Source organism: Canis lupus, chromosome 33 (assembly GCF_011100685.1).
Source record: "Canis lupus familiaris isolate Mischka breed German Shepherd chromosome 33, alternate assembly UU_Cfam_GSD_1.0, whole genome shotgun sequence".
Taxonomy (NCBI): Eukaryota; Metazoa; Chordata; class Mammalia; order Carnivora; family Canidae; genus Canis; species Canis lupus.
Genome location: NC_049254.1, coordinates 7,062,790 through 7,088,688, shown reverse-complemented (window position 1 = coordinate 7,088,688; position 25,899 = coordinate 7,062,790). Strand labels below are relative to the sequence as shown.

The 25,899-nt window shown below is 36.8% G+C and overlaps 2 protein-coding genes across 6 annotated transcripts in view; one reads left to right on the top strand and one right to left on the bottom strand.

Moving 5' to 3' along the window:
- Positions 1-25,899, bottom strand: part of CMSS1 (cms1 ribosomal small subunit homolog) — a 378,726-nt gene that overhangs the window by 134,145 nt on the left and 218,682 nt on the right. The window contains exon 2 of one of the 5 annotated variants that reach the window (XM_038582590.1): positions 25,549-25,557. The exons of 3 other annotated variants lie outside the window; for them this stretch is intronic. In XM_038582590.1, coding sequence (XP_038438518.1) covers positions 25,549-25,557 — 9 coding nt within the window. Of the gene's footprint in view, positions 1-25,492; positions 25,558-25,899 lie in introns of those variants that run through there. One more of the 5 variants, XM_038582594.1, reaches the window with a different exon arrangement.
- The window catches only part of FILIP1L (filamin A interacting protein 1 like), a 298,240-nt gene that overhangs the window by 60,743 nt on the left and 211,598 nt on the right, over positions 1-25,899 (top strand). The gene's annotated exons all lie outside the window — the stretch shown is intronic.

Here is a 25,899-nt window from a genome sequence, read left to right as displayed (position 1 = left end):
CATGGGATTACTTTGAGGTGTGAGTGAGAGACTGCATGTAGAATACTTAGCACAGCTCCTCTCAGAGAGCCTCCAATAACAAGCTATTTTCATCAGCCTCTCAAAATGTAGAAAGATTCATATGATCATTTGGGTGGAAAGTCATCAGGATCTTTAAGGAAAACACAAATTGGCATAGCATTGTGCTCACAGTTGGTAATTCTAAACAAGGTTGAGGTCAATGGCTCTGTCAGAAGAACATGGGCTCTGAGTGATTTTCCAGTAGGAGGAATAGGTTATGCTGAGCCAGTTAGACTCACACTTCTGCCCTCTGTGATCAAATGCATGCATTTCTGAACCAGCTGGGCAAGCTGGGACTGTTCTGCATGAAGCCAACTGTCCCATATGGAGCCTGATCCCACAGCCTTGGATTTTAACCAGCTGAGCTAACTGGTAACAGATAACCAAAGGCATATTCCCTGCTTGCAGGAGGCCAGCAGACTTTTACAGGGACACATCACGAAAACTTTAACAAGATGCAGCACATAAAATGCATTTTAGTAATACCCAAGAACATGAGTTTGGAAAAACCGCAGCTACTCTGTCCATTCCAATTTATACGCAGATCCTACAGCCTGAGAGGTCTAGGCTTTTATTGGCCTTTTTCCCTGATGATGTAATGAGTATCTGAAACTGACATGCCTGAGGCTGGACAAGAAGTTCAGTGCTAGAGATCACGTCATCTTTCCTTAAAGTAATATCTCACTGCATTCTTGGTTTCCTGTAGAATGATCAGACACATGTGGAGAATGCAAAGTTGTAGAATATTAGAAAGAGTTTATCTAGTTCAATGGAGAGGTAAAGAAAGCATACGATATGTAAAGATTATAACAGCTTGATGTTGGCTCTGCCAGCACCAATCTTCCTGACTCCAGGTCCAGAGCTTTCCATTACAGTCTGCCGCTCTGAGAAAGCCAATCATCACTTCCTCTTATAGAGCTACTCTAAAGTTGTGGACAAACCACTTGTTCATTTCTTTTTTTTTTTGGTGGTCTAGAGCTGTCACCTGATTGTGTGGATGTCCAAAGCAATGAGACATTTGTTTATAGCTGCCTATATACTCAACATTAGCTGTGTTGATTATATTATGACACCCTTGTTAATCACTAGCACATAAGGCAGCGAGTACTAGAAACACTTTTCACCTAGATGGTATTTATCTCAACTAGAATATGTTATGAACTTTCCTTATCTTTGTATCACCAGCTAGTAAGCATTCAGTAACTGCAATTAATTTTAATATTGAATTACATTTGTTTAAAATAGATATTTATAGGTTATTAAACCAAGGTTCTAAAAAGCCTCTCATATTTTTTATTTTTAAAATTTAAATTCAATTAATTAACATATAATGTATTATTAGTTTCAGAGGTAGAGGTCAGTGATTCATTAGTCTATTATAGTACCCAGTGCTCATTACATCACGTGCCCTCCTTAAAGTCCCTCAACCAGTTACCCCATCCCCTGACCCTCTCCCCTCCAGCAATTCTCGGTTTGTTTCCTATGAGTAAGAGTCTCTTATAGTTGGTCTCCCTCTGTGATTTCATCTTGTTTTATTTTTTCCTCTCTTCCCCTTTGATCCTCTGTTTAGTTTCTTATATTCCACAGATGAGTGAGATCATAAGATTGTCTTTCTCTGATTGACATTTCCCTTAGCATAATACCCTCTAGTTCTTCTCTAGTTCCATCCTCTCATAAAAATTTAAAAGGTGAATGTGAGGTCTAGAATATTTAACAATACTTATGAAATGATGTACTAGAGATTCATCCATTAGTTCATCAGCTGAAAATGTTGTGAGGAAATCTCAGAGGGGAGAGTTAGACTTGGCTTCCAACTAGGGGCTTGCTACACTGTCACCCAGTAATAATTCTTGGTACCCTAACACTTTTCTACTATAAAATATATCTAAATAGTTTTCTTTTCTACTGCCTACCTTTTCCCTCTTTCAATTGAAGCCCTAGCTTAAGATTTTGGTCCATCATAGTTGGCATTCATGACTTTGAGTAAGTATGAACTTTATCAGTGTCTTCACAGTCAGCTCTGTCAAGATCTTCCTTCAATGTTGTCTTAGTTTGGGCAGCTATAACAGAATACCACAGACTGTGTGGCTTACTAAGAACAGAAATTTGTCAGAGTTCTGGAGGCTGGTCAAGTTCTGGTGAGGGCCCTCTTTCACTTCAGACTGCTGATTTCTCTATCCTCACATGGTGGAGATCCAAGAGAGGAAGCAATATGTCTCAATGATTTTTATAAGGACTAATCCATTCCTGAGGACTCTACCCATATGACCTCAGCCAATCTTAATTACCTCCTAAAGGTTCCACCTCCTAATACCATCACACTGGGGGGAGAGAGAGTGTTTCAACTACATGAATTTGGGGTGGCAAGGTACACAATTCAATCCATGACACATGCCTAAGACTAAGCCAGGGCTCTGTACACATGGATTGCCCATGATATAATTCATCCTATCAGAAAAATGAGAGGACTGTAGAGATCATCTTTGCATTCTTTGGGGGTTGTGATAAAAAAACCCAATATTAATCATATTGTAGAAGGAGAAATAATTTAACATAAAACAAGTAGGAATGTGTACAATATTGAGAACATTATGAAATACTAAGGCTAGAATTTTCTTGGGTTATATAACTCTTTTCTCTAAATTTTTGGGATATTCAGAAAGATTACCCTTCTCTCAAGAGTGTTTGAGAACTAAAGAACTAGGACAGGAAGAGATTAAAATGTAAATGTGAAAATAAACATATCAAGATGTTAACAGTGGTTCTCTCTATGTGGTATGGTTATGGGTAATTTATATTTTTATATTTTTGTATATTTTCTACATTCTCTATAATGAACATGTTATTTTTATAATCAGAAATTCCAAGAAGCTTTAAAATAAAGGTGAAGACAGGGGTTTTAGGATTGACTACTATGAGGAAACACAAATTAGGGTTTTCCTACCATCAGGTGGTGATTGTCATAATATGATCATATGTTCTGTAAATTCTAGAGAGAATCATGTAGCCATATGAGTCATCTAGTGAATATAGTATTCCATGGGCTGAATGAATCGAGTATGCCAATGAGTGTGCCATCATTGGGCATAATGAAAAACTAAGAAGGTGTTTTAGTGAAATTGATGATTCCAAGAAAGCTAGAAAGGTACTGTTCAGGATCCTAAGGTCAGTGGTTTAGGTGACAGCCCTCTACAGAAACACTATGACAGTAAGAAGAAATTGATGTGATGAGACTAGGACAGGGAAAACTGAGATATCTTAAACCCCTGATACGCGTTGCCCCAGAGATGTTCTATAGTGCAAGACCAGTGACTATAGGGAAGATACTGGTAAGAGTCTAGATAGGAAACTTCCAGAAAGACAATTCTAATCTGAAGTCAGAATAACGTGGACCAAGGGGTAAAAGGTAGAACATAGAAGCAGAAAGGATAAGAACATAGTAAGCAGAAAGGGCCATAAGAGGATTCATAGGCTAGGAAAGCACATTTAAAAGTTTCAGGAAGGACTTGTGCTATGATTAATGAAATCCAACCTCAACAGAATAACATGAGATTGAGTTTGAAATTACATTCCACTTTTGAAATTTTTAATTCTTATATTTGAATTTAACTGTAATACCTGAGACAGTGAGAAAAAAGTGGGGGAAGACTATGGAATCCTGACACATTGTGACTGAAGGTGTGCATCTTACCATTGAACTTGGGGGTACTGGTGGAAATCTGCCAAAAGACAGTATAAACCAGAAGGAAGGAAAGCCAATGATCTGCTCTCCTTTGCTCCAGTGTGTTCAATAGTTATTTGAACCACATTAGAAAGAAAATTAAGGTTGAATTCCTAAGTCTTGACCCATCAGGGGTGGATAGCTCCAATGCTAACAACAGCCAGATTGGTAACAAAAATGAATGAAATCATTTAGTTCAAACTGGTACACCATGCAGGTGAGAGCCCATATTCTGTCTGAAGGGACAGCTGCAGAAATGTGAACCCAAAATTGATCTTCTGAGTTTTCAAGGAAAGTGAGATACCTGGACTTCTTTGTGATATCTACTCCTGTTAGCAAATAATTCAACTTCTTTAAAAAAACCATCAGGGCAAAGAACATATCTGGGAAGGAATGTGGTTGGTGTCCGGGCTAGTCTGTGACCTTTTGCTCTGGGCCCCCTCTTCAGTAGAACTGCATCTTGGGGTAAGAAGGGGATTTAAACACTATACACTATCTTGAAAGCATGCAAATATTTGACCTTTGGCCAACCTTTAGAATACTAGGGAAACTCAAGTGGTAAAAGAATCTGGGATACTGTAGCTCTTCACAGCCAATGCCTTGGGGAGAATATTACACAAGTTTAAGTAAGCTTAATGTCCAGATGTACAGAGAACAAAGTACAGAATTTGGGAAGAAGTTAAGTGTGGCCCAGAGTCCATGCTTGAAAACACTTGCATGCAATTTACTTTGATTTTAGTAGGAAGTTGCATATGAATACTAGAGAACAAAACTGGGCCCTGAGGGGCAATTTTATAAAATGATACAGATTAAGCATATGTTATGGCAGTGACCAAAGAATTGATTAGTTAGGGTTTCTGTGATTTTGGGTAGATTTTCAGGTAAGAGACAATATAGTGAAAATAAATATCTACATCCCAAGTGGAAGGAAAGCTCATGGATGCTTTGTTTGAGACTAGATAAGTAAAAATGTATGTTCAAGTGCAGACCCCTAAATGCTCAAGGAGGTGAGAAAATTTAACAAAATTCTTACTACCTTTATCAGGTGTGCGTCTTCTCACCTCCCTCCATTAATGTTTACTGGGAACCTGTGAATGTGACTTTATTTGGAAATATGGTCTTTGTAGATGTAAACAAGTTAAGATGAAGTCATAGTGGATAAAGGTGGGCCCTATTCCAATGATTTGTATCCTTATAAGAGAGGGTATTTGGACACAGACTACACACTAAAGGGAGACAATCATGTGAAGACAGAGGCAGATTTTTGGAGTTGCTACCACCATCACTACCACTCAAGGACTGTTGACAGCTACCAGATACTACAAGAGGCAAGGAAGCATTCTTCCAGAGTCTTTGGAGAAAGCAAAGCCCTGCTGGTACCTTGATTTTAGTTTTCTAGCTTCCAGAACTGTGAGAGAATAAACTTCTCTTGTTATAAGCCATGCGACTTGTGGTAATTTGTTATGGCAGCCCTAGGAAACTATGTCTTTTCAAGTCACTTCTGGGATGGAAGTCTTGCTATGGTGAATTATACAATGACTTACAATTATGGCCTAAATTGGAGCAATATGTAGGGTATAAGAGATAAAGGCACAGGAAGCCTACAGTCAACAGAGCATGAAAATCCTAGTTTCTGGAGAGAATAGAAATGAGGAATAATGACTGGTAACCAAATGGAGAGCAGGAGAACTCCAGCTCTAGTGGTGTTATACATAGTCATTTATCTCAGAGTTGAACTAAATTTAATTTCACTTAGGGGAAATTACACATTGCAGATTTAAAGGAATTCCAGTCATCTTATCCTTGCCCAACCTAGTTTCCTTTCTGTGAAAAAACCAAGCCACAGAAAATACCTACAGGCATTTTAGATTTTTATACATGTAAAGAAGAAGATTAAATATTTATTTATTTATAGCTTTGCCTCATTCCAAATACAGAAAGTCTTCCTTATACAAAATGAACTCAAACAACAAATTTATATGATTATTGCAGGGGAGTGCCTTCATTTTTGCTTTTGTAAAATTTTTAAGTATAACTTTGAATTTGGTTATAGGAAGAAACATAGTATTAATTTATCCATAGGTCCTCAGTGTAAATACTTTCTCTTTCATTTTGAATCTTCATATCTGAGACCCTCTTTTTCCATATTAGCCTGGAATTTCTAATTTAAGCCCACAGAAAGGGAAGAGAGGCTTCATTAGTCTCACTTAGAGGTTCAGTTAACAAAGCGACAATCACACAAAAGATGCCATCAGGCCCATCTTCCGACTGGATGCACTGAGTTTTAGTAGGATACATATATACATTCACACGTCGCTACTAATAACCATTACCACAGCCACTATCCGCCACTTACCTAGACCTTGCACCAAAAGCTCCTCCTGCAATTTTGGAGTATGTAAACGAATCTCTTTTAAATGTGCTGTTCATTAGAAAAGGTATTGCTCTGTATCAATCTTTGGTTGATTTCTGGAATGTGGGTGTCTGCTCAGGTAAAACTGCAATGAAGTACATTACTATAGCACATTTGTGCCATGGTCAATTACATGTCAAGAAAAGATAAGAAAAAAAATGGGATACCTGAGTGGCTCAGTCGGTTTAATGGCCAACTCTTGATTTCGGCTCAGGTCATGTTCTCAGGGTCCTGGGTATGAGCTGAATCAGGCTCTGTGCTCAGCAGGGAGTCTGCTTGAGGATTGTCTCTCCTTCTGCCCTCCCCCAACTTGTGTTTTCTCTCTCTCTCAAATAAATAACTGAATCTTAAAAAAAAAAAAGATTCAACAACATTTTCTCACTACAAGTATATCATTGCATCCTGATCAGTTCCGTACAAGCTGGATTCTCAGACAATATGTTCTGGTCATTGGTGGCCTAATAGATAACACATATGTCATGATAATATTATAGATAACTTAAAGGTATATTGGTAAGTTGTATGTACCTCCTGTGTGATATTTTGTATTTATTTCATTTTCATAATATATATTTATGTATAAATATGTAAAATATTTTATAATAGATTTCATGTTATGAATGATTAACATAAAATATATTTATAAATATATAACATAGGAAATAAATTATACATTTGTAATAGATAAAACATATCATAAAATATATGTTTCTAGGAATGTGAGCAGTTAGTTTTTATTAATTATTCAACTTTGAGGGTAGCCTGGGTGGCTCAGCGGTTTAGTGCCGCCTTTAGCCCAGGGCCTGATCCTGGAGACCCGGGATTGAGTCCTGCATTGGGCTCCCTGTGTGGAGACTACTTCTCCCTCTGCCTGTGTCTCTGCCTCTCCCTCTCTCTCTGTGTGTCTCTCATGAATAAATAAATAAAATCTAAAAAAATAAAAAAAGGAAAGCAAGTTTTCTTAAAAAAAATTATTCAACTTTGAAATAAGATTATTTGTGACTTTTTAAAAAAGATTTTGGGTTAGTCTAATTGCATAGCATATACTGAAGTATCAAAATGAATTTTAAAAAACTGCAACAAAACACAATGTGGTAAAAAAAGTAAGATGCTGGGGTCAACAGAAAACAATTATCAACCATTCAAATTTATGATTTATGGAAAGGGTTTCATTGGTCTCATCAACTGTCTTGATAATAAGTAGATACGTGACAATTTAAAAATGAATTTACACTTAAGAAAATATCACTTACATGTGTTTTCAATATTGAGGTTGGGCATAAGATAATTTGCAAGAAGGGATCTTGCTGCCTAAGATATTCGAAAACAATGAGTTTCATAAAAGGCATTCCACAACTGCCTCTGGACCAAATTCTGATTCTGAAAATTTTCATTCACAAGTACTTCTGTGCTTTAGGAAGCACATGCTCAGAGGTTCATGTTCCCAAGGTCACAGTGATAATTTAATGAGACCTGGGAGAAGTTTATAAAGACTTATTTAAAAAAAGAAATTCATGAAAATGTGTCTGACATAATTTGGATGTGTTCACAAATAGATATATATTTCATTTTACCATTAAAACATGGTTAAAATCAATTCTAAGAGATTCTACATTTTCATACAGAGCATTTTACACAAATCTAATAAAAACACCTTTCTCTGATACTGCCCAAGTTCTCTGCCAATATAAGCTCCCAGATATATTAGAAGATGGTCATGAAATGTTGGTAAATGGATGAACAAATAAAAATGATTTGCTCCTGCACACTATCCTATGATGCCACACGATAAGTCTGGGTGATTATAATAGCAAGTTCCTTTTAATTTATGGTACTAGAAAGCTTACAGCTAAATTTGTGATTTACTTCTACAATCATCAAGAATTAGGTAGTATATATTCTGTTTTCCATTCTTATCTCTGGCTTTATATTCCAATTACCCCAATTCCCTCAATTAATTACTTTATTCTTCTGTATTGCATGTTCTTTGGAAGTTAGGTATATATAGTTTAATAAAAAGAAGAAACTTCCCTAAAAACATAACCCTCTAGGACCTTATTAACCTCCCTTACTACACTGAGTGATTTTTTTTAAAATGCTCTCCCCAAACTGACTCTTCCTTCTTTGGAAAGTTCTGGAAAACCTTAAGGTTTCATGGGAAATTTAGAAAAGCAATGGCCTAATCTCCGATCTTCATTGGTTCTACTTGTCCCTTAAAAGAGATGACAGTCCTCTGAAGTAATACTAAATGCAACAAGAGATTGGTCTGTTTGCTGCCATGGCTTATACTTGCTACTTTTCTATAATGTAGAGAAGCCACATGTTCCCAAAGGCTTAACTTCAAATACTAGAGTGAGAAGGTAAAACAATTAAAAGAGGAAAAAGAAAACTGTCAGTGTCAGGCAAATTCCTACACTTTTTTCCAGTTGAATTTAGACATCAACTCTGTTTGGGCCTAAAAATTTATGCCTGATTTTTTTCTATGCTCTTTTTATTCCTTGTAAGACATAATTAATTCATTTAAGTTTGAAAATAGACTATTGTGTATGTGGTAACTTTCATTCCATGGCACAAACAAAAGTGCTTTTCAACAATTGTCCAAGTCCATATTTAAGCAATTAGTTTGGACCATCATGTCAAGCCTTATACAATTCTGTACAACAGATTTTCTTTAAAGAGTAAAATACAATTTAAGAAGCTGAAAGTAAATTTAGCTAGGAGAAAACCCTGGGGCTAGACAGGAACGCTGGAATCCCAGTCTTTGTCCATGTACAGGAGCTAAGTAACATAAAACCCACCTGGACCTGACTGTTTTCTTTAGCTGAGGCATCAAAAGAGTAGAAAAGATTCCTGAATTGGGTTTTGTTTTCCCTCTTTAAATGGCAGTCCATTAAAAAAAGTAGTGTAAGAATCATCTGGTATCTCTATTGCCGTGAGCAGTTTCTCCCTTCACACTCCACGGTGGGATGTGTCATAACTACTTTGCACCCACAGATATGGCTTCAGGGTGGCCCCTGGAACGGAGTGAGCTGTCTGTGTAGGCAGCTTGCTTTGGTTAGCTACAGCTGCAGGAAAGAGCTGGCTTTACTCTCCCTTCCTCCTATCCCCCCACCATCCCAGACAAATGCTTCAGGCAGCTGCCACACTTGAGTGGTGGTAGTGCCCAAGGCTCTGAGTGTGAGGGAAGGGGAGAAATAAGGTGGACTCTGTAACTAAACTTTGTATCCCCAAATTCAGGGATGAATAAGTGAGCTAACTTTAACTCTGCTGCTAGTTTTCCTGGTAAAATAGAGACCATGGAAGGTATGTGGTCCAGACTTGTCGGTCTTCTTCCATAAGGGCTGTTCAGCAAAGCCTGGGATCTTGTCATTTGACAGAGGACAGACAAGAATGTGGAAAGACAATGTAAGCTAAAATTGACATGGACTGCAGTTAGATGGACCATATATATCCCAGCTCGCCTGAAACAGTCCTATATTAACTATGTCTCCTTTTACTCTCAAAAGCTCTGGTCCAGTGTTTCTTAGGAGGGCATATTTACAATGTAGGGGAACAATTCTTCCTTTCATGAGTCTGCTCTGCACACTGTAGAAAATTTAGCAGACCCACCTCTGTCCACTAAATGCCAGCAGTATACCTCCGCCCTATCATTTTTTTTTGCCCACCCTGTCATTTTGACAACCAAGAATGCCTTCCCTCTTTTCAAATGCCTTCTAGGGACATCAGTAAAACCCTGATGGAGAGCCACAGAATGCTCTTTCAGTTAAGAAATGAGGAAGCTAAAGAGGCTAAGGGAGGTGAAATGGTTTGATTAAGGCCATAGAAAGGCTGAGGCATTGTTTCTTGACTTCATATGCAGTGCTCTTTCAAGGACAATTCTATTGTCCCATGACAGACAACTGTAGTTGAATCACTGCAGAGGCACCAACTTCAGGGAAAGAATTTACACGTGGTAAGAGCAGTTTTATTTGTGACCACTTAATCATCTGCAGTCAGTAACTTCATAACCCTTACTGTTTTTAGAGGCTACTAATAATAATGGCTTTTTTCAAGGAAGACCTCATACTTTAGATTTTTAAACATATAAAATTTGAAGTCTCTTCAGAAAGAGACTCATTATTTTTTGAATAAATGTACCTTAAAAGGGGGTTAATAACAATAAACACAATAGCACTAATAAATATGCTTTTGAAAGACCTTTTCTTCAAGGAATTAAACATATTTTCTTTCTCCTAGTAACTTTTAAGAAGAGGCACCTGAGTGCCTCAGTCGGTTAAATGGTTAAGTTCCCTGCCTTTAACTCCGGTCATGGTCTAGGGGTCCTATATGCTCAGTGGGGGGTCTGCTTCTCTCTCTCCCTCTCTCTCTTCCTCTTCCCCTGTTTGTGCTAATAAATAAAATCTTAAAAAAAATTAGGGATCTAGTATTCTCAAAAGAAACCAATAACAACACCTTACCTCTATCGTTCTTACTAGTTTCTCTTCGATGATAGGATTTAGTCCTAAAAATAGACCTAAGAGGTGGGGCAGAGAAAGTGTTATTATCCATTTTAATGATGAGGAAATTGAGGTTAAGAAATTTTAGTGGTCTATCAATGGGTCAGGTTTTCAGATCTTTAGTCCAGTCCTCTTTACATTTTATCTTGAAAACTCAGGTCAGGAACACTGTTAATAGTCAGCTAATAAATTTATTAGATTTCAGTCTCTTTCTCCAGCATTTAGGAGAAAATATTTTTTCTTCCACATAATTACTCATGGTCATTTGTACGTGCTAACAGCAGAAGTCCTCAACTATGGGTAATGGGCACCGTGGTTCACTCACATACTCACCACTCGCTGAGCACTTTGTGTTAAGCCTGGGTGAGGGAAGCACTGGGGATGCAATGGCTAATCAGACCTGGCCTTGCCTCTGAAGGGTTCAAAACCATCTTGAGAGTGTCTTAGTATTTCTTCAATTTGACCAGAGTGACTCACTTCTATTACCTTGTGCAGATATGGCCAAATGGTTAATTATGATTGGCTGGTTGTGCCTAAGCCAGGATCTTACCCTGGGATGGCAAAGTGACTTCTTTTTCAGTAAGTAATCCCCTCAAAAAAAAAAAAAAAAAAAAAAAAAGGAAGGCCCCCCCCCCCCCCGCCCTGCAACAACCAACTATAAAAACTCCAAATCTTGAGGACATATTAGTCTTTATGTATACAAGTTCTAGAAATAAATGTATGGTGTACCAGTTGAACTAATACTGGTAAATTAAATAAAGGCTGTTTATTTGTTCTCCGTGACAACATTGAGAATTAGATGAAGAATGATCTGATGCCTTTAGTTACATTGCCAAAGGAACAATAATTCTGAATTTCTCTTTTTAAGACACAATTGTGGCAGAAAGAGGAGTGGATTGTCTAGAATTGGGCTTTTATACAACTCTAAAGTAGCTACCGGGATCTAAATTGCTGGAATATCCTGCACTGAGCAGTTTCCAAATATTCTAGAGATTGGATTCATAGGGTTATCAGTGCCTTGGAAATTTGATTAGCTGGTTACTGTGAATACAGATAACTGTGCAGCTTTGGGGGAAAATCAAGCTGTCACCATGTTATAGTTCCTCACCATCCTTTGCCTCTCCATTCCCTCTTCTTAAAAAATAAGTAAACTAAGCAAGCATGTGGCAAATATGTTTCTATTTTTCCAACAAGAATGCAGACATGACAGTTTCTTCCCCTCTCTTCTCTCATCTCAGCTCCATTTCCCCCCTCTCCTCCAAATGACCTCATCCCGGCGCAGAAAGGACACCAGCTGCAGGGAGGGTCTGCCTCTACCAAGCGGGATTATTATCATCATTAGTAATGCCAAGAAGCCCAGACAGCCTTGTGGACATGTGCAATGTGTTACAGTTCTGTGGTCTCCCCACACTCACAATGAAGCGGCTGTCTGGAAATGTAAAGGCTGCGCCTTCCTAAAAATAATGCTACCAAAAGAGCATTTAGATATTTCTTAACAAATCCATCAGTGACTACAGCAACGATGACGAAAACCTGCCAAGATGATGAACCTGGTGGTAGCTTCACAAGTCGTTCAGGCATAAAAGTCTCACGCAAGAAAAACCAAGTCCCCTGATTTTTCATGGGGAGAATTATAGGAGCTTGTTTGCAAGAGGAGGTTGCTAAGAAAATAAAAATTAGAAAAAAAAATCTAAAATGCTGGCACAAAAAAAGCTAATGTTTTGATATAGGACGTATGCCTATAGATTCATGTTCAATTTCTTCCTGCATTCATTTACTCTTCTCCACTCTCCTGTTAGAGATTTCACCAGACACAGTAATAATAGCAATGACCATATACTGAGTGCTGACTGTGAGCTAGACACAGAGCTAGTATGCCTGTGTCTCAACCCCTTGAACAGACAAATCGTTACTTCCACGTTTTAGATGAGACAACTGAGGATCAGAGAGGAATCCTGTGGTCTCCTCTGAAAACATGCTCTCTTCCTAGGTGATCTTATCCATACTCATGGCTTCAGATATCATCTAGAAAGTGTTACCCAATTTGTATCTTCAGCCTAGATCTCTCTTCTAAGCTCCAAATCTGTTTCTACAATTACATATAACCTCGGAGTCTATTCCTGCCCCCACCCCACCCTACCACTAAGTGAGGTAGGTGCTCCTCCAAAAATCAGGAAAGAGTGCTTCATGTTAGAAAACTAGAAGTCATCAGTGACACTCTTCTCTTCTATAATGCTATCAATCCAAGCATCCACCAAGGCTTGTACACGCTACCTTTCAAATCTGTCTTGAAACCACCCATTTCTCTATTGATTCTCTACCATTATTTCTCACTTAGAAAATGGCATTAGTCTCACTGGTTTTCTACTTGCACTCCTCTAATAGATTCTGTGATGAGATACAACAGTGATTCAAATGGGAATATCATGTTTGAATCATGTCCCCCTCACCCCGACACACAAACAAAAAACAAAAAAACATTTCAGTGTCTACTCATTGCTCTTAGAAAGGCAAAATTCTTGTCAGGGCCAACAAGGCCCTACTTATTCTTGGCTCCTCTACTGCTGTGTATTTCCACTTTCCTCTCCATCACTGGGCTCCAGTCAAGCTCAGTTGTCCTCATTCCCCCTTTGCATCAAGTTCCTTTCTGACTTTGGGTCGTAAAACAGTCTACCCTTCACCCTGTGATGCTCTTACATTCCTCCTTTTTTCGCTTCTTCTTTGAGCCTTAAATATTATTTCACAAAATAGTCTTCCCTTCCATTGACTCAGTTAGAGTCCCCTGTGTTTCTTTCCTCTTATGTTTACTGTGAGGGAAATATTTATTTAAATGTTGCTTTTCTTTGACTTCCCTAACCAGGGTATAAAGTTGATGCAGTGAAAGACCTTGTCTGTCTTATAAACAAGAATACTCATTCTCTTTTAAAATTTTGCAAAGCAGAAGTGTCCTTTATAAATTCAATATACCATAATCAGTTTCAGGGATGTAAATTTCCCAAATCTCAAAGCCCTTAGTGACTCAAATAGCTTGATGAATGAACAGATGGTAGACAGGAATGGGGTTTGGGAGTATGGTGGGATTGGGAGGAACCTGTCTCCCGTAGCATATGTGACAAAGAAACATCTACTGGCTTGCATGAGTAGTCATAATAAAGAACTGATGTGGCTGAGCGAAAGAAGACTTTAGGCACTGTGGAGCTGCTATAAGTCTGAATGAAATGAGATTTAAAAAACAAGGAAACAAATATTTAATATAGCTGTAAAGAACAGAGAGATTTTTGAAAAGACAAAATATAACCATCTAAGGAGATCTAAGAAAACTTACTGGATGTGGTTTTCTGTATATATCTTCTCTCTTTTCCTAAGTGTGTCTATTGTGTGTGTGTTGAGGTTGTAGTGCAGATAACGCAGAATGGGGTAAAGAATGTACTACTAGAAATGCTTGAAAAAAAGGTTTTCTGAGGTTTGAGGACTGGGGGTTGTTTTCTATCTGACACCTCAAAAAGAAAAAGGATGGAGGATGTTTGCCTCCATCAGTAGTACTCTAAAAACATTCCCTGCTGGGCATTCTGTCGCTGATACGAGGAGATGAGTACAGAAGGTTAGGACTATAAACTCTAAAGCACAAACTACATTAGATCAGATCCTCATCTCCGTGGTTCTGTTCATACAGTCAAGTTTTCTTCTGAAAAAGTGCAGAACTTCCCATTTTTTTCACAATGAATGTGGACCCGTTACTTTTGCCCTAGCTGTCAAGGTCTGGAAACTTTGGCTTTGTTCCTCTTACGTTTCCTTCAATCCATTTCTTTTCCTGAAATGTCCCAGCTTCTCACAAGAAACACTCAAGTATTGGAACTTTAAAAAGTTTATTTCCCATGTTACTGTTCCTTTGTGTGGATGAAATGGTAATCACAACTGGGCTATCAGCTTTTTGGCAAAAGAAAAAACAACCAGCTCTCCATTTTCCCTTCATGTTTTCCATAAAAGGCAACAAAAATCTTTAGTAAATTAAGTACCATCCAACATAGTTGGAGTTGCTCTGATTAATTACATACCCTGATTAATAGTGTCTGAACCACACAAGGAGTACTATCTTTCAAAGAACTAAAATAAAATACACGTAATAGTAAAATGATACAGGACCATAACATCACCACCTTTCTTTGATTAGCCAGAAGGAGCGCACAGGAGTTGGCTAATAAAACATTAGGTAACAGAGTTTATAGTATCTATTAGTGGCTGGTCCCAGAAGCCACTGTATTTGTTACTGATGTCTCATATGAAAACACGAAGCTTCAGTTTGAGTTTGACATTTATGGTACAAAGTTCTGTGATTAGATAATTCTCTTTCTATAGGAGTTTGGGAGCTCTTTTTAATTTCAGTGGCTAATTTTTTCCTCCAGTGTTGTAATTTTTGCCCCTTTCAGCTCCTTCAATATTTAATAATAACTTTAAAGACAAAAGTCTGCATTTTTATTGATCTGACAATGTTTTCGGGAGGGACCAAGATCCTGAATTTATGGCAAAAGAAAGACAAAGGGACGCCGGAGGACCTCTGTTAGAGGAAGAGGAGGTGACAAAGACTGTGTGACAGGAAAGAATGGGTAATGGCTAAGATATTTCATGAGCTGTAGGCTATATCTTTCTATTGTTATCCTTCTGTTGCCATTATTATTTAAGTCAAATTGTAGCTGGAGTTAGCATATGATATACTTTCATCCTGAAAGAAGAAAAAGTTGAGAGAAATCAAGGCATAAAGTGAATTATTCTTACAGTTTTAAAGATCCCTAGTAGATCTAAAATCATGTCACGTAGGCATAAAACACCCCATTTCACCCCATAACTGGGCTGTCTGCACTCAGTCCCTGCTCCCAAAACAAAATACATACAACTAACTCTATTTTCTTGGTAGGGCAATTGTTGATTAATGAATCATCTTTCCTGTAATTTTTATTTTTTGTAGACTTAGTTTGGCTAGGTTCCCTGGCATTCCTGGTGAGGTATGTAATGGAAAATTTGACCTCACACTCTTTGCTTTTTTGTAACATCACAAAACACTGATAAAACAGGGCTACAAAAAGTAGCTTGGAGATGAAGGGATGCACAGAAAGAAAAAGCTCAGTGTGGAAAGGAACAAAGATACAGTAAATCATCTGGAAAGTAAATATTTAGCCTCATAGACATGAAGTTGCATTTATCTTCAAGAACAGCTCATTTGTTACAGCTTAGGATGTCACAGGGTTTCCGTCATAATCCTGCTTTTCTAAAGAGACTGTAAACCAGACATGAAAGCCATTCTCAAAATTAACTTGGAACATGGGCAGACCATTTTGTAGATCCTATAACTTTTCCCCAAAACAGTGATTTAGGGTGGGGCAGGTAGGATAAAGGTGTCAGTAAATGATTTCTTGTATTTAGTTATATCTGAGTTGAAATAAAACGTTGGCAATCATCCTTCTGTGATCACATCCAATTGTCTATGGAAAATGTAACAGCTCACACAGAGTCAACTTTGGTAACTGTGAAACTTGGGATGTGGCAGCAAAATTCATAGTAGAATGAATGAATGACATGGTTCTTAAAACTGTCTTCTGACTTTTGATAATGAGACTTTACTTTTTAAGATAATGATACTACACTCTTTTCTCCAAGGCAAATCAATTACTTTTTAAAGGCATAATCCAGCCTTGAGGGGACACTTACCCGGGCACTGACTATGTGGCCTGAGAAAATATCAACTTGACTATGAGGGGACAAGGGACTCATACAATTGCCTGCACCAGTCTCTCAAAATGCCACAGCCCACTGGTAGAGGGCATACAACGTGTTTCATGATAACACGGGGTGATGTCATATATGGCCAACCGTTATAGTCCCGATGGCTGTCAGAATGCATATAAAAAATGTTCACTTTATTAATCATCTAGATGCACTTGAAGAAGGAAGGGGGGAAGGAGGAAATGTGTAGAAAGTAGTACAAATCACTAGTAACTCAGGCTGCTGGAAAAACGTACAGCTGTTTCCTGATGCTACATAAGTCCTTTCTAAAACCACCACTGTCACATCTATGTACTCTTCCCTATAAAAATGCACTGTTATTAACTGGAACTATACAAATAATTCTCAGTGGAGAGAGCTTTAATATATTCCCTATGGCTGGATGAGTAGTCTTTATTTGAATAATAATGATTTTCTTCTTTTGTAAAGAAGGAGTTAAACAGGAGAACCACAAAATATGCAAATAAGCCACAAGAGAAGAATTTCTCTTTGTTGAATTTTATGTTGTAAGTGGTAACAGATGGTTACCTGTTCCAGAGACTGTCTTAGGTTCCTACTTCTCACTGCCTATGGCTGATGCAGGAGGGAAAAGGAGCATTCAAACAGCCTGGAGTGATTCTTTTTACCCACTTATAAAATGCAGGTGGATGGTGAAAGAAAGCCTTAACTACAAAGAGAACCATTAGGGGAAAAATTACTATGTGCCATTTAATATCCTGTTTAAGGGAAGTATAAGATCTTGGTGCTATATTAAAATAACAATCCCAGGGAGGATGGTCTTTTAGATTCTATTGGGTTTCTAAAAATTTCCTAGGTCTTACTTGGTTTTTGACTTTCCTGAGATACTCCTAGTATTCTGCATATTAGAGGAATGTTAAATCTTACACTATCTAATTTGAAGTAAGTTTTATCCCTCTACTTCCCATAGGGTATTAAATGAAATTGGTATTTGATAAAACTCCACTGAAATCAGCTTTTTATTTTTCCACTCTTTAATATTCCTGTGAGTCTTCTTTTCATTTTCATAAGATATACTCCTGTGATCAAGAACACTTGAGAAAAAAATGTTGATAATTTTTTTTTGAGATCAAGTTAGTAAGTGAACCAGACTAACTTAATCAGATGAAATGCATTAGTTTTCATCATTATGGTGAAACATCTGGGAGGATCTTTGTGTGTGATGAAGTATCATTATAGTACAGTATACAGTAATTTCTATAGCAATAAAATAGAAGTGAAAAGATTACATTTCTACTTTCTTCTATATGGATTAAATTTAGAAGTTTTTCAACTCCATTAATGCTGAAAATAATGAACATGTTTCCCCGATGCCAAATTATCATCTCTTTAGGCAAACAATCTTGTGTGCAAACATATCTTTTCAGAGACACTTTATACATATGCAGACAAATATGTGTATATTATTTCTTTCTTTTAGTATATGCAAATGGTAGCATTCAATACAGACTGTTTTGTACATGCTTTTTGGATTTAACAATATACTTTTGGGATCTTTCCATATCAATACATTAAGACCATTCAGTCTTTGTTTTTGAAAGCATTGTATTTCCTTAATATTAACCAGTCCTGTGGAAGTACATTTAGGTTATTTCCAATCTTTTGCCATTACAGATAAAATCTGTTCACTTTAAAATTAAACCAAACTGTTATTAAGAAACTAGATTTGGGGGATCCCTGGGTGGCTCAGCGGTTTAGCGTCTGCCTTTGGCCCAGGGCGCGATCCTGGAGTTCCGGGATTGAGTCCCACGTCAGGCTCCCAGCATGGGCCTGCTTCTCCCTCCTCCTGTGTCTCTGCCTCTCTCTCTCTCTCTCTCTCTTTGTGTCTATCATAAATAAATAAATATTAAAAAAAAGAAACTAGATTTGACTGGTTTTACTTATTTCTACTTTCTACTCCAATTCTCTGTGAGTAGCAAAATGGTAGAAAAAAAAGGAAGAAAAAGGAAAGATGGGGTCTTAGTCAGTTTTTGGATAACCTAACTTCTTACTCATTTTTTTTTTGTGTGTGTGTGGGTAGTAAAGCAATATTTTCTAGATAGGCTCAAGATAAATGATTCATTACTTTATCACCATTCTTACTATTTCTATAAATGTTATATTTAATAAGAGGAAAAAAGGAAAAACTCAAGAGGTTCAGAGCTAGTTTGTCGAAGAAGCAGATCTTAAATCTGGTTTTATGTGGCCTGAAAAGCTACTCAGATAATTAGAAGAGAGAAATCTGAAGTAGAGCCCCAGATCTGCACAGGCCTTATCTGTATTTTGGGAGCAGGTTATTACCATCATCATTTTCTTCAAAAACATTTACGTATAAACTCATACACAGCTCTATGTGAGAAGCCTTCCAAAGCAAGCCAGATGGACATGGCAACTCTTACCAGGATTGTGGTTAACCAAATGCAGGTGTACCTTGATTTGCAGATGGGGGCTTGGTAAATTGTGTTTCAATGTTTATTAAATTTTTATAAATTTTATAATTTTGTTTTTCATTTTTTTTTTTTTTTTTAAGAGAGAAAGTGAGTGCAAGTGGGGTGGGGGAGAGGCAGAGAGAATCTTAAGCAGGTTTCATGCTCAGGACAGAGCCTGACATGGGGCTCAATTTCAGGCTGACATCATGACCTGAGCCAAAATCAAGAGTTGGATGCCTAACCAACTGAGCCACCAGGTGTCCCAAATTTTATAATTTTAGCATGAAGATGGCCATTTAAAAAAAAATTCTATAGCAAATTTGTTGGGAGAAAACAATTTTATATTCCTTGGTTTACTTTTGGGTATGACTTTCAGATTTCTATATTTTGAGTTGGCTTTATTTAAAATGAAGATAACTGTGTGTGTGAGTGCACATGTATATATTTGCTTTGTTTTAGAATTTTAAATTTAATTTCGAAATAACTTCAAACTTGAGAAAAGTTGCAAGAACATCACAAAAACTTTTTAAACACCAGGGATTTGCCAATTGTTAAAATTTGCTACTTTTGTATTTTCTCTCCATCTATATCTATTCTATAGATATATATCACATGTTTTTTTAAACTATCTGATTAAGCTGTAGACATCATATCCTTTTGTCCCTAAGTGTTACCAGTGTATAGTTCCTAAGAATAAAAATAATCACTAACCCTTATGGCAGTGTAATAATCAAAATCAGGAAACTTACACAGTAACAATATTAATATTTAATCTAGAGCTTAATTCAAATATTTCCAATTGTCCCAATAATGTTCTTTCTGCATTTTTCCCCCTAGTTCAGGATTCAATCCAGGATCATACATACATTCAGTTTTCACATATCTTTGTTTTTTTTTACTCTGAAATAGCTCCTCAGTTATTCTTTATGTTTTGGGACACTGTCAATTTTTAAGGGTATCTTTTAGTTTGGGTTTGTCTGATATTTCCTTAATATTTAATTAATTATGCATTTTGAGGGGCAAGAATATCACAGAAGTTTTTTATCTAATACATAACATCCAGAGGCACATGCTGTCAGTTTGATTACTGGTGATGGTAATTTTGATCACTTGCTTAATGTGTTACTACCCCTCTAAAGCTACTATTTCCCATGGCCATTAATGAGTAATTTGTGGAGAGATTCTCTGAGATATATAAATGTCCTGTTCCTTGTTAACTTTCACTTTCTATTTTTAGCAATCATTGATACTTCTAGCTTGAATCAATGTAACCACGATGGTTCCAAAATGGTGATTTTCTAATCTATCATTCATTCCACATTTATTAATTGGCATTCTACTGCAAAAAGAGCTTTTCCAGGATGCTTGGGTGGCTCAGTGGTTAAGCGTCTGCCTTTGGCTCAGGGCGTGATCCTGGAGTTCCAGGATCGAGTCCCACATTGGGCTCCCTGTATGGAGCCTGCTTCTCCCTCTGTCTGTGTCTCTGCCTCTCTCTCTCTCTCTCTCTGTGTGTGTGTCTCTCATGAATAAATAAATAAAATCTTTAAAAAAATGAGCTTTTTCCTTTTATTCATGGAATATCTATTTGTTTATTCTATGAACTCACAGATTCTTATTTTATATAATGAGTTGTATTTCATTATAATTATTAGTTTGTTGCTCAAATTGTCCCACATTTGTGGGAGTCCTTTCAAGTGGGTTCCTGTGTCCTTTTATTTTTTTTAAAAATATTTTATTTACTTATTCATGACAGAGAGAGAGAGAGAGGCAGAGACACAGGCAGAGGGAGAAGCAGGCTCCATGCAGGGAGCCCCATGTGGGACTTGGTCCTGGGACTCCAGGATCGCACCCTGGGCCAAAGGGAGGCACTCAACCGCTGAGCCACCCAAGTGTCCTGTGTTCCTGGGTCCCTTTTAACATTTTTTGAGCACTTCCTAATTTGCTGGCATGAAAAGATGTTTCATGGCTCATCTTGGTTTTCCACCCCCAGCTCTGGAGTCAGCCATTCCTCAAAGGAGCACGGTTTCCTTGTAGTGGGAAAGAGACTTAGAAGCCAAAATTTTAGTGCCATGTGCGTTCATTGCTACTGGGTATCATTGCTTCAAGGCCCTTTTAGTGAATGGAATTAGAAAATTTTTCATACTTTAAAGAGGTTTTCACAAAAATGGTCCCAGGGATGCATATCATACAGTTATTCCTTTTACATTAGGTTTTGCTATGTTGAGAACTGGTTCAGGTGTTTTAGTGTTTGGGTCTATGTTACAATTGACTTATATTATAATTATATTGACTACTAAACATTATCACCCCAGAAAGATCTGATGATATCTCTGAGAACAAGGACAATGTCTTATTTATTCATTTTATCCTCAAAGCCTAACAAAACTCAAATCACATAATAGACAATCCATGGAAATTATATGATGTCTAGGATTTGCTTCCTAAGAATCCAATGTGAGGGAAAGGAATATAGTTGTAATAAAGATCGCCATGAGTTGATGACCCCTGCAGTTGTCATAGGGTTTCTTTTTTCCCCTATATTTAAAGTTCTGCATATTAATGAGATAATTTAAATGGCTATCAGGACAACATGGATGGATCTTTAGGTCATTATGCTAAGTGAAATAAGTCAGACAGAGAAAGGTAAATACCATATAGTCTCTCATATGAGAATACTAAACAAAACAAAACAAGCTCATATATACAGAGAATAGACTGGTGATTGCCAGACATTGGGGGTGGGGAGGGGAGAAATGAGAGAAGGAGGCATAAAGGTACATACACACATAAATGTATAAACTTCAAATCTGTTACTTGAACATACTAAGCATGTAGAAATTTTAGCCAATGTTATATCTTAATTTATTCTCACATATAAGTGGCTTGAGAAAATTGATCTAGTTCTGTGTCAGATTTTCCTAGATACTCTTGACTTCAAAGAGAATGGAAAATTAATGGACATAATTCTATGCTGTTATAAAATCCCTGTTTATAGAAACTCAAAATCTTCCAGTTATTTTTCTGGAATCTCAACAGATGATCCCAAGTATAATTTGAAATTCAAATCTCTGGCTAGATTGTTCTAAGTACATGTGATAAGCATAGGGAAGGTTGTCATTCTCAGAAATACATAAATAATTCCTTTCCATTCTGTGTTAACTAATGGAGTGGGGAAAATGTCCAACCAATTCACATTTATTCAGCATGATCCTTTGATTAAGAGATTAATAGATGTTTAGCTCCTCAGTAAAAAAGATCCATGCTTTTTGTAGGAAAGTCTCAATATATCCTTAGAATATGCGGGCAATGACTAAATTATTTTGAAGAATATGATCATGATCTTCCCTTGGCATTTTATTTATTTTTGGTTACCCCAAATTTAAGAAATTCACTTCAATCCCATAAACCTAATTGAGGCTTTTACATATGTTGCAATAGTATCAAAATACTCTTAGATTTATCTTCTGATTTTATGGGTGTCAGAACAAATAGTTTTCTAGTTTATTTAAATCTCTCTAACTTTATAACATGTTTTCCTGAAGGAAATTATAACACTGAAGGTCCATGATCCTGCTATATTGCTTAAAATATCATGGTCTAGAGCTGCACCATCCAATTGGATAGCCATTGGTCCCACGTGGTACTGAGCATTTGAAGTAGCACTTGCTAGTTCACATTAATATACTCTCCAAGTATAAAATACACAGCAGATTTCCAAGAACAGAAAAAGAATGAAATATGTCATTAATAGTTGTCTTGAACTGATTACATGTTGAAATTATAATATTTTGATATAATGGATTAAGTAAATATAATATTAAAATGGATAAAAAAAGAGATGATAAAAAAGTTTTCTTGGAAAGCTATTACATGACAGTGATATGAAAACATATGAAACAATTTAAAGGCATTAAAGAACTATTCCCTTAATGAAATGAGACAAGTTTCTGCTTCCCCTATGGCAAATTTTCTTTATTAGTTTGGTGGGGTGAAAAAAAGTCAAGGCACCTGGATTACCAGGAACCAGAGGGCAGTATAAGGTTCATGTGAATGCCTCTTCATTTAAAATTTAAGAAAAAAATGCTTTTAGAATGCTCATTTATTTATGAATCTAATTTTTTAATGGATTTGGTCTACGGGACTTGAAAATGTCCCACTGTTTTAATGGCAAAACCACCAATCTAATCAGACACAAAAATTTGGATAGTCATTTTATAAAAGTCATTTTATAAAAGTCATTTATAACCTTTATGATATTAGAATAATCCCTAAAAAATAAGGTAAATAGGCCTTAGAGCTACTTAGAGAGAGATAAAACCCAGTATTTTGCTTCAGAAATACATGAAGATGGCTTTTCTTGACAGCTCAAGTTCTTTTCTTCTCTCTTTTGAAAAGATTTATTTATGAGAAAGAGAGAGAGAGAGAGAGAGAGAGAGAAAATGAGAAAATGAGAAAATGGGGGTAGGGGCAGAGGGAAAAAACTCAAGCAGACTCCCCATCGATTGTGGATCCCAGGACCTTGAGATCACGACCTTAGCTGAAACCAAGAGTTGGATGCTTAACCAACTGCACCACTCAGGCACCTCAGCCCAAGTTGTTTTCTGATACTTAATTGATAGTCAAAATATTAAAACAAAAAGTAAAAAAAAAAAAATGCAGTCATTGAGATATCCTACTCTGGGGGGGGGGAACCTCAACTCAAACAGATATATTTACATGCATACACTGTTCACAGATGAGAGTGGACATTCTCTTGAGGCTGTTTATTTAACAGAAAGTCTTGGCTTATAAAACCATGCCTTTCCTTCCCATTAGCAAAACTGACACTGATATTCTTTATCAACAATATTTCAAGAAAGTCTCTTTTGACTTATGAATGTTTCCCTTTCCCCACAACAGATCTGAATTCACTATCTTACCCAAATAGTAGATATTTTGTCATATTAAAGAAATATATGTCTGCTCAGTTTTACTGATAATGAAATACGCTAAAGTGACCCAGAGCAGTCAATTCAGGTGGGATTTAAGACCCCAAATAATTCTCTCCATAATTTAGACAACAGAAAGAACCCTTGGGGTTACTAGAACTAAAATGACAACCTTTTAACCAATGTTGATTCAAAAAGTACATTCCTTACTAAAGCTAGTATGAAATTGCTAGTGAATTCTTTTCTATTATGTCTGGGCACAATCAGAATGCTAACAGTCTGCTGCCTGTATATTATAAATAAATACAAACCAAATAACTTCTTACTGCTGCCATGAACATATATTTCCTCCAGACAATAAGTGGTGCATTAGCATATATTTGTCTCCTGGCTGCAGCTCTTTTTCCTCCCAGAGTTCCTGGACATACTCATGGGACAGTCTAGAAAAATCAATCATCATTGATCATTGTGATCATTAAAAAATTATCTCTTGATAGTCTTGTGTCTATAATCACCAGCATCCAGTCCTGTCAATTTCAATGGATGATGATGCAAATTTACTTTTTTTTCTTAAGTGTATTAATGGGTCATTAATGTAAGCAAAATAAAGCATGGCAGGGTGAATAATAGCAACCATATTTCTTCAATCAAACATCCATACTGTGTCTGCTTGTGGTTTCAAAGATCTGGATTAAATAACATTATTCATATCTGAAAAGGCTGCTAAAAACTGGACTTCAGTATCACTCGGTCATACACAAAATAGCCACTTTTATACTACATTTCTACATTTAGAAAAAAATAAAATTGTTTCCTCAGAGACAGGTTTACTGCATACTTGATCTCTGAGTCCAAAAAGCAATTCATGGAAAGAATAAAATTTTGATGGATAAGAACAGGGCTAAGTCACTTCATATACTCAATATACCAGGGATTTTCGTTCAATTCTGATCTGGAAAGAGGCACTTTCTGAAATTCATTAAGCTTTCCAGTTTTCTTACTGACTATTTAGAATGCTTCTATACTAATATTTGCTTTCAAGGTTATGAGGTAAGAATTTAGGGTAGGGCAGTTGATTGGCAGTAAATATTTTGGTGTACATAACTTAACGAAGAGCTCAAGTTAAGGAATTCGGGTCTTGTAGACAGTGTTTGCTATGGAAGTTTTATAAGCATTAGTCATGACCTTCAAGAAGATAACAGCAAGCTCTGTGATTTTCAAAGGGGATGTGGGAATGAGGGTTTTGATGGAAGCTTTCCAGAGCTGCAGCTGCTGAGCTTGTGGGTTTTTCATTGGTTGCCACTTGATAGAGGTAGGGCAGGAAGAAGAATTCTTTGAGGGCAAGTTCAGACAGTGAATAGTTCAAGGTTGCAGCCTGCCTACAAACTGCAAGCAACTAACGGACACACAAACCACAAATCTTAGAAGACACAACTGGTGTGATTTTTCAAGGTTTTAAAGTGCTGAATTTATTCTGTTCCTGTACAACAACCACACAGAATAAAATTAACATAAACTGACTAAGGATAGTCAGCAATATAGTTGATGATTTTTCAAATTCTGGAGTTTTTTTGTTTTTCTTTTTTGGTCAACATTTCTTATCATGGCAACGATACAATGGAAATAGCATAAACTTTCAGGTCAGAGAGACATAGATTTGGCACTGCTACCTTGCGTGTATATGACTGGGCCTCAATTTCATCTTCAAAAGGAGAATAATAGATACCTTGCAGGACTGTTGAGGGAATAAATGAGATAATGTATGTTAGATGGCAGCACACAGTAGCTGCTCAAAAAGTGTTAATTATAGCACTATCACAGTAATGAGTACTCCCTTTTTATAAAGAACCACACCATCACTTATGCAATTGTTATAGGTGAGCTGGCCTACAGAACAACAAAAGCTGTATTCAACTGCATGTAAATCATTCATATTGTTTTAATAAATAAACGGTCCCTCATGGTTTTGAGTTAACGGGATTTTTTTTAATTTAAAGTTTACCAGTATAGATTTTATATCATAAAAGGAGAGATTTTTATGGGTCTTTCAGCTTAGCAAAAGACATATTCTCTGAGA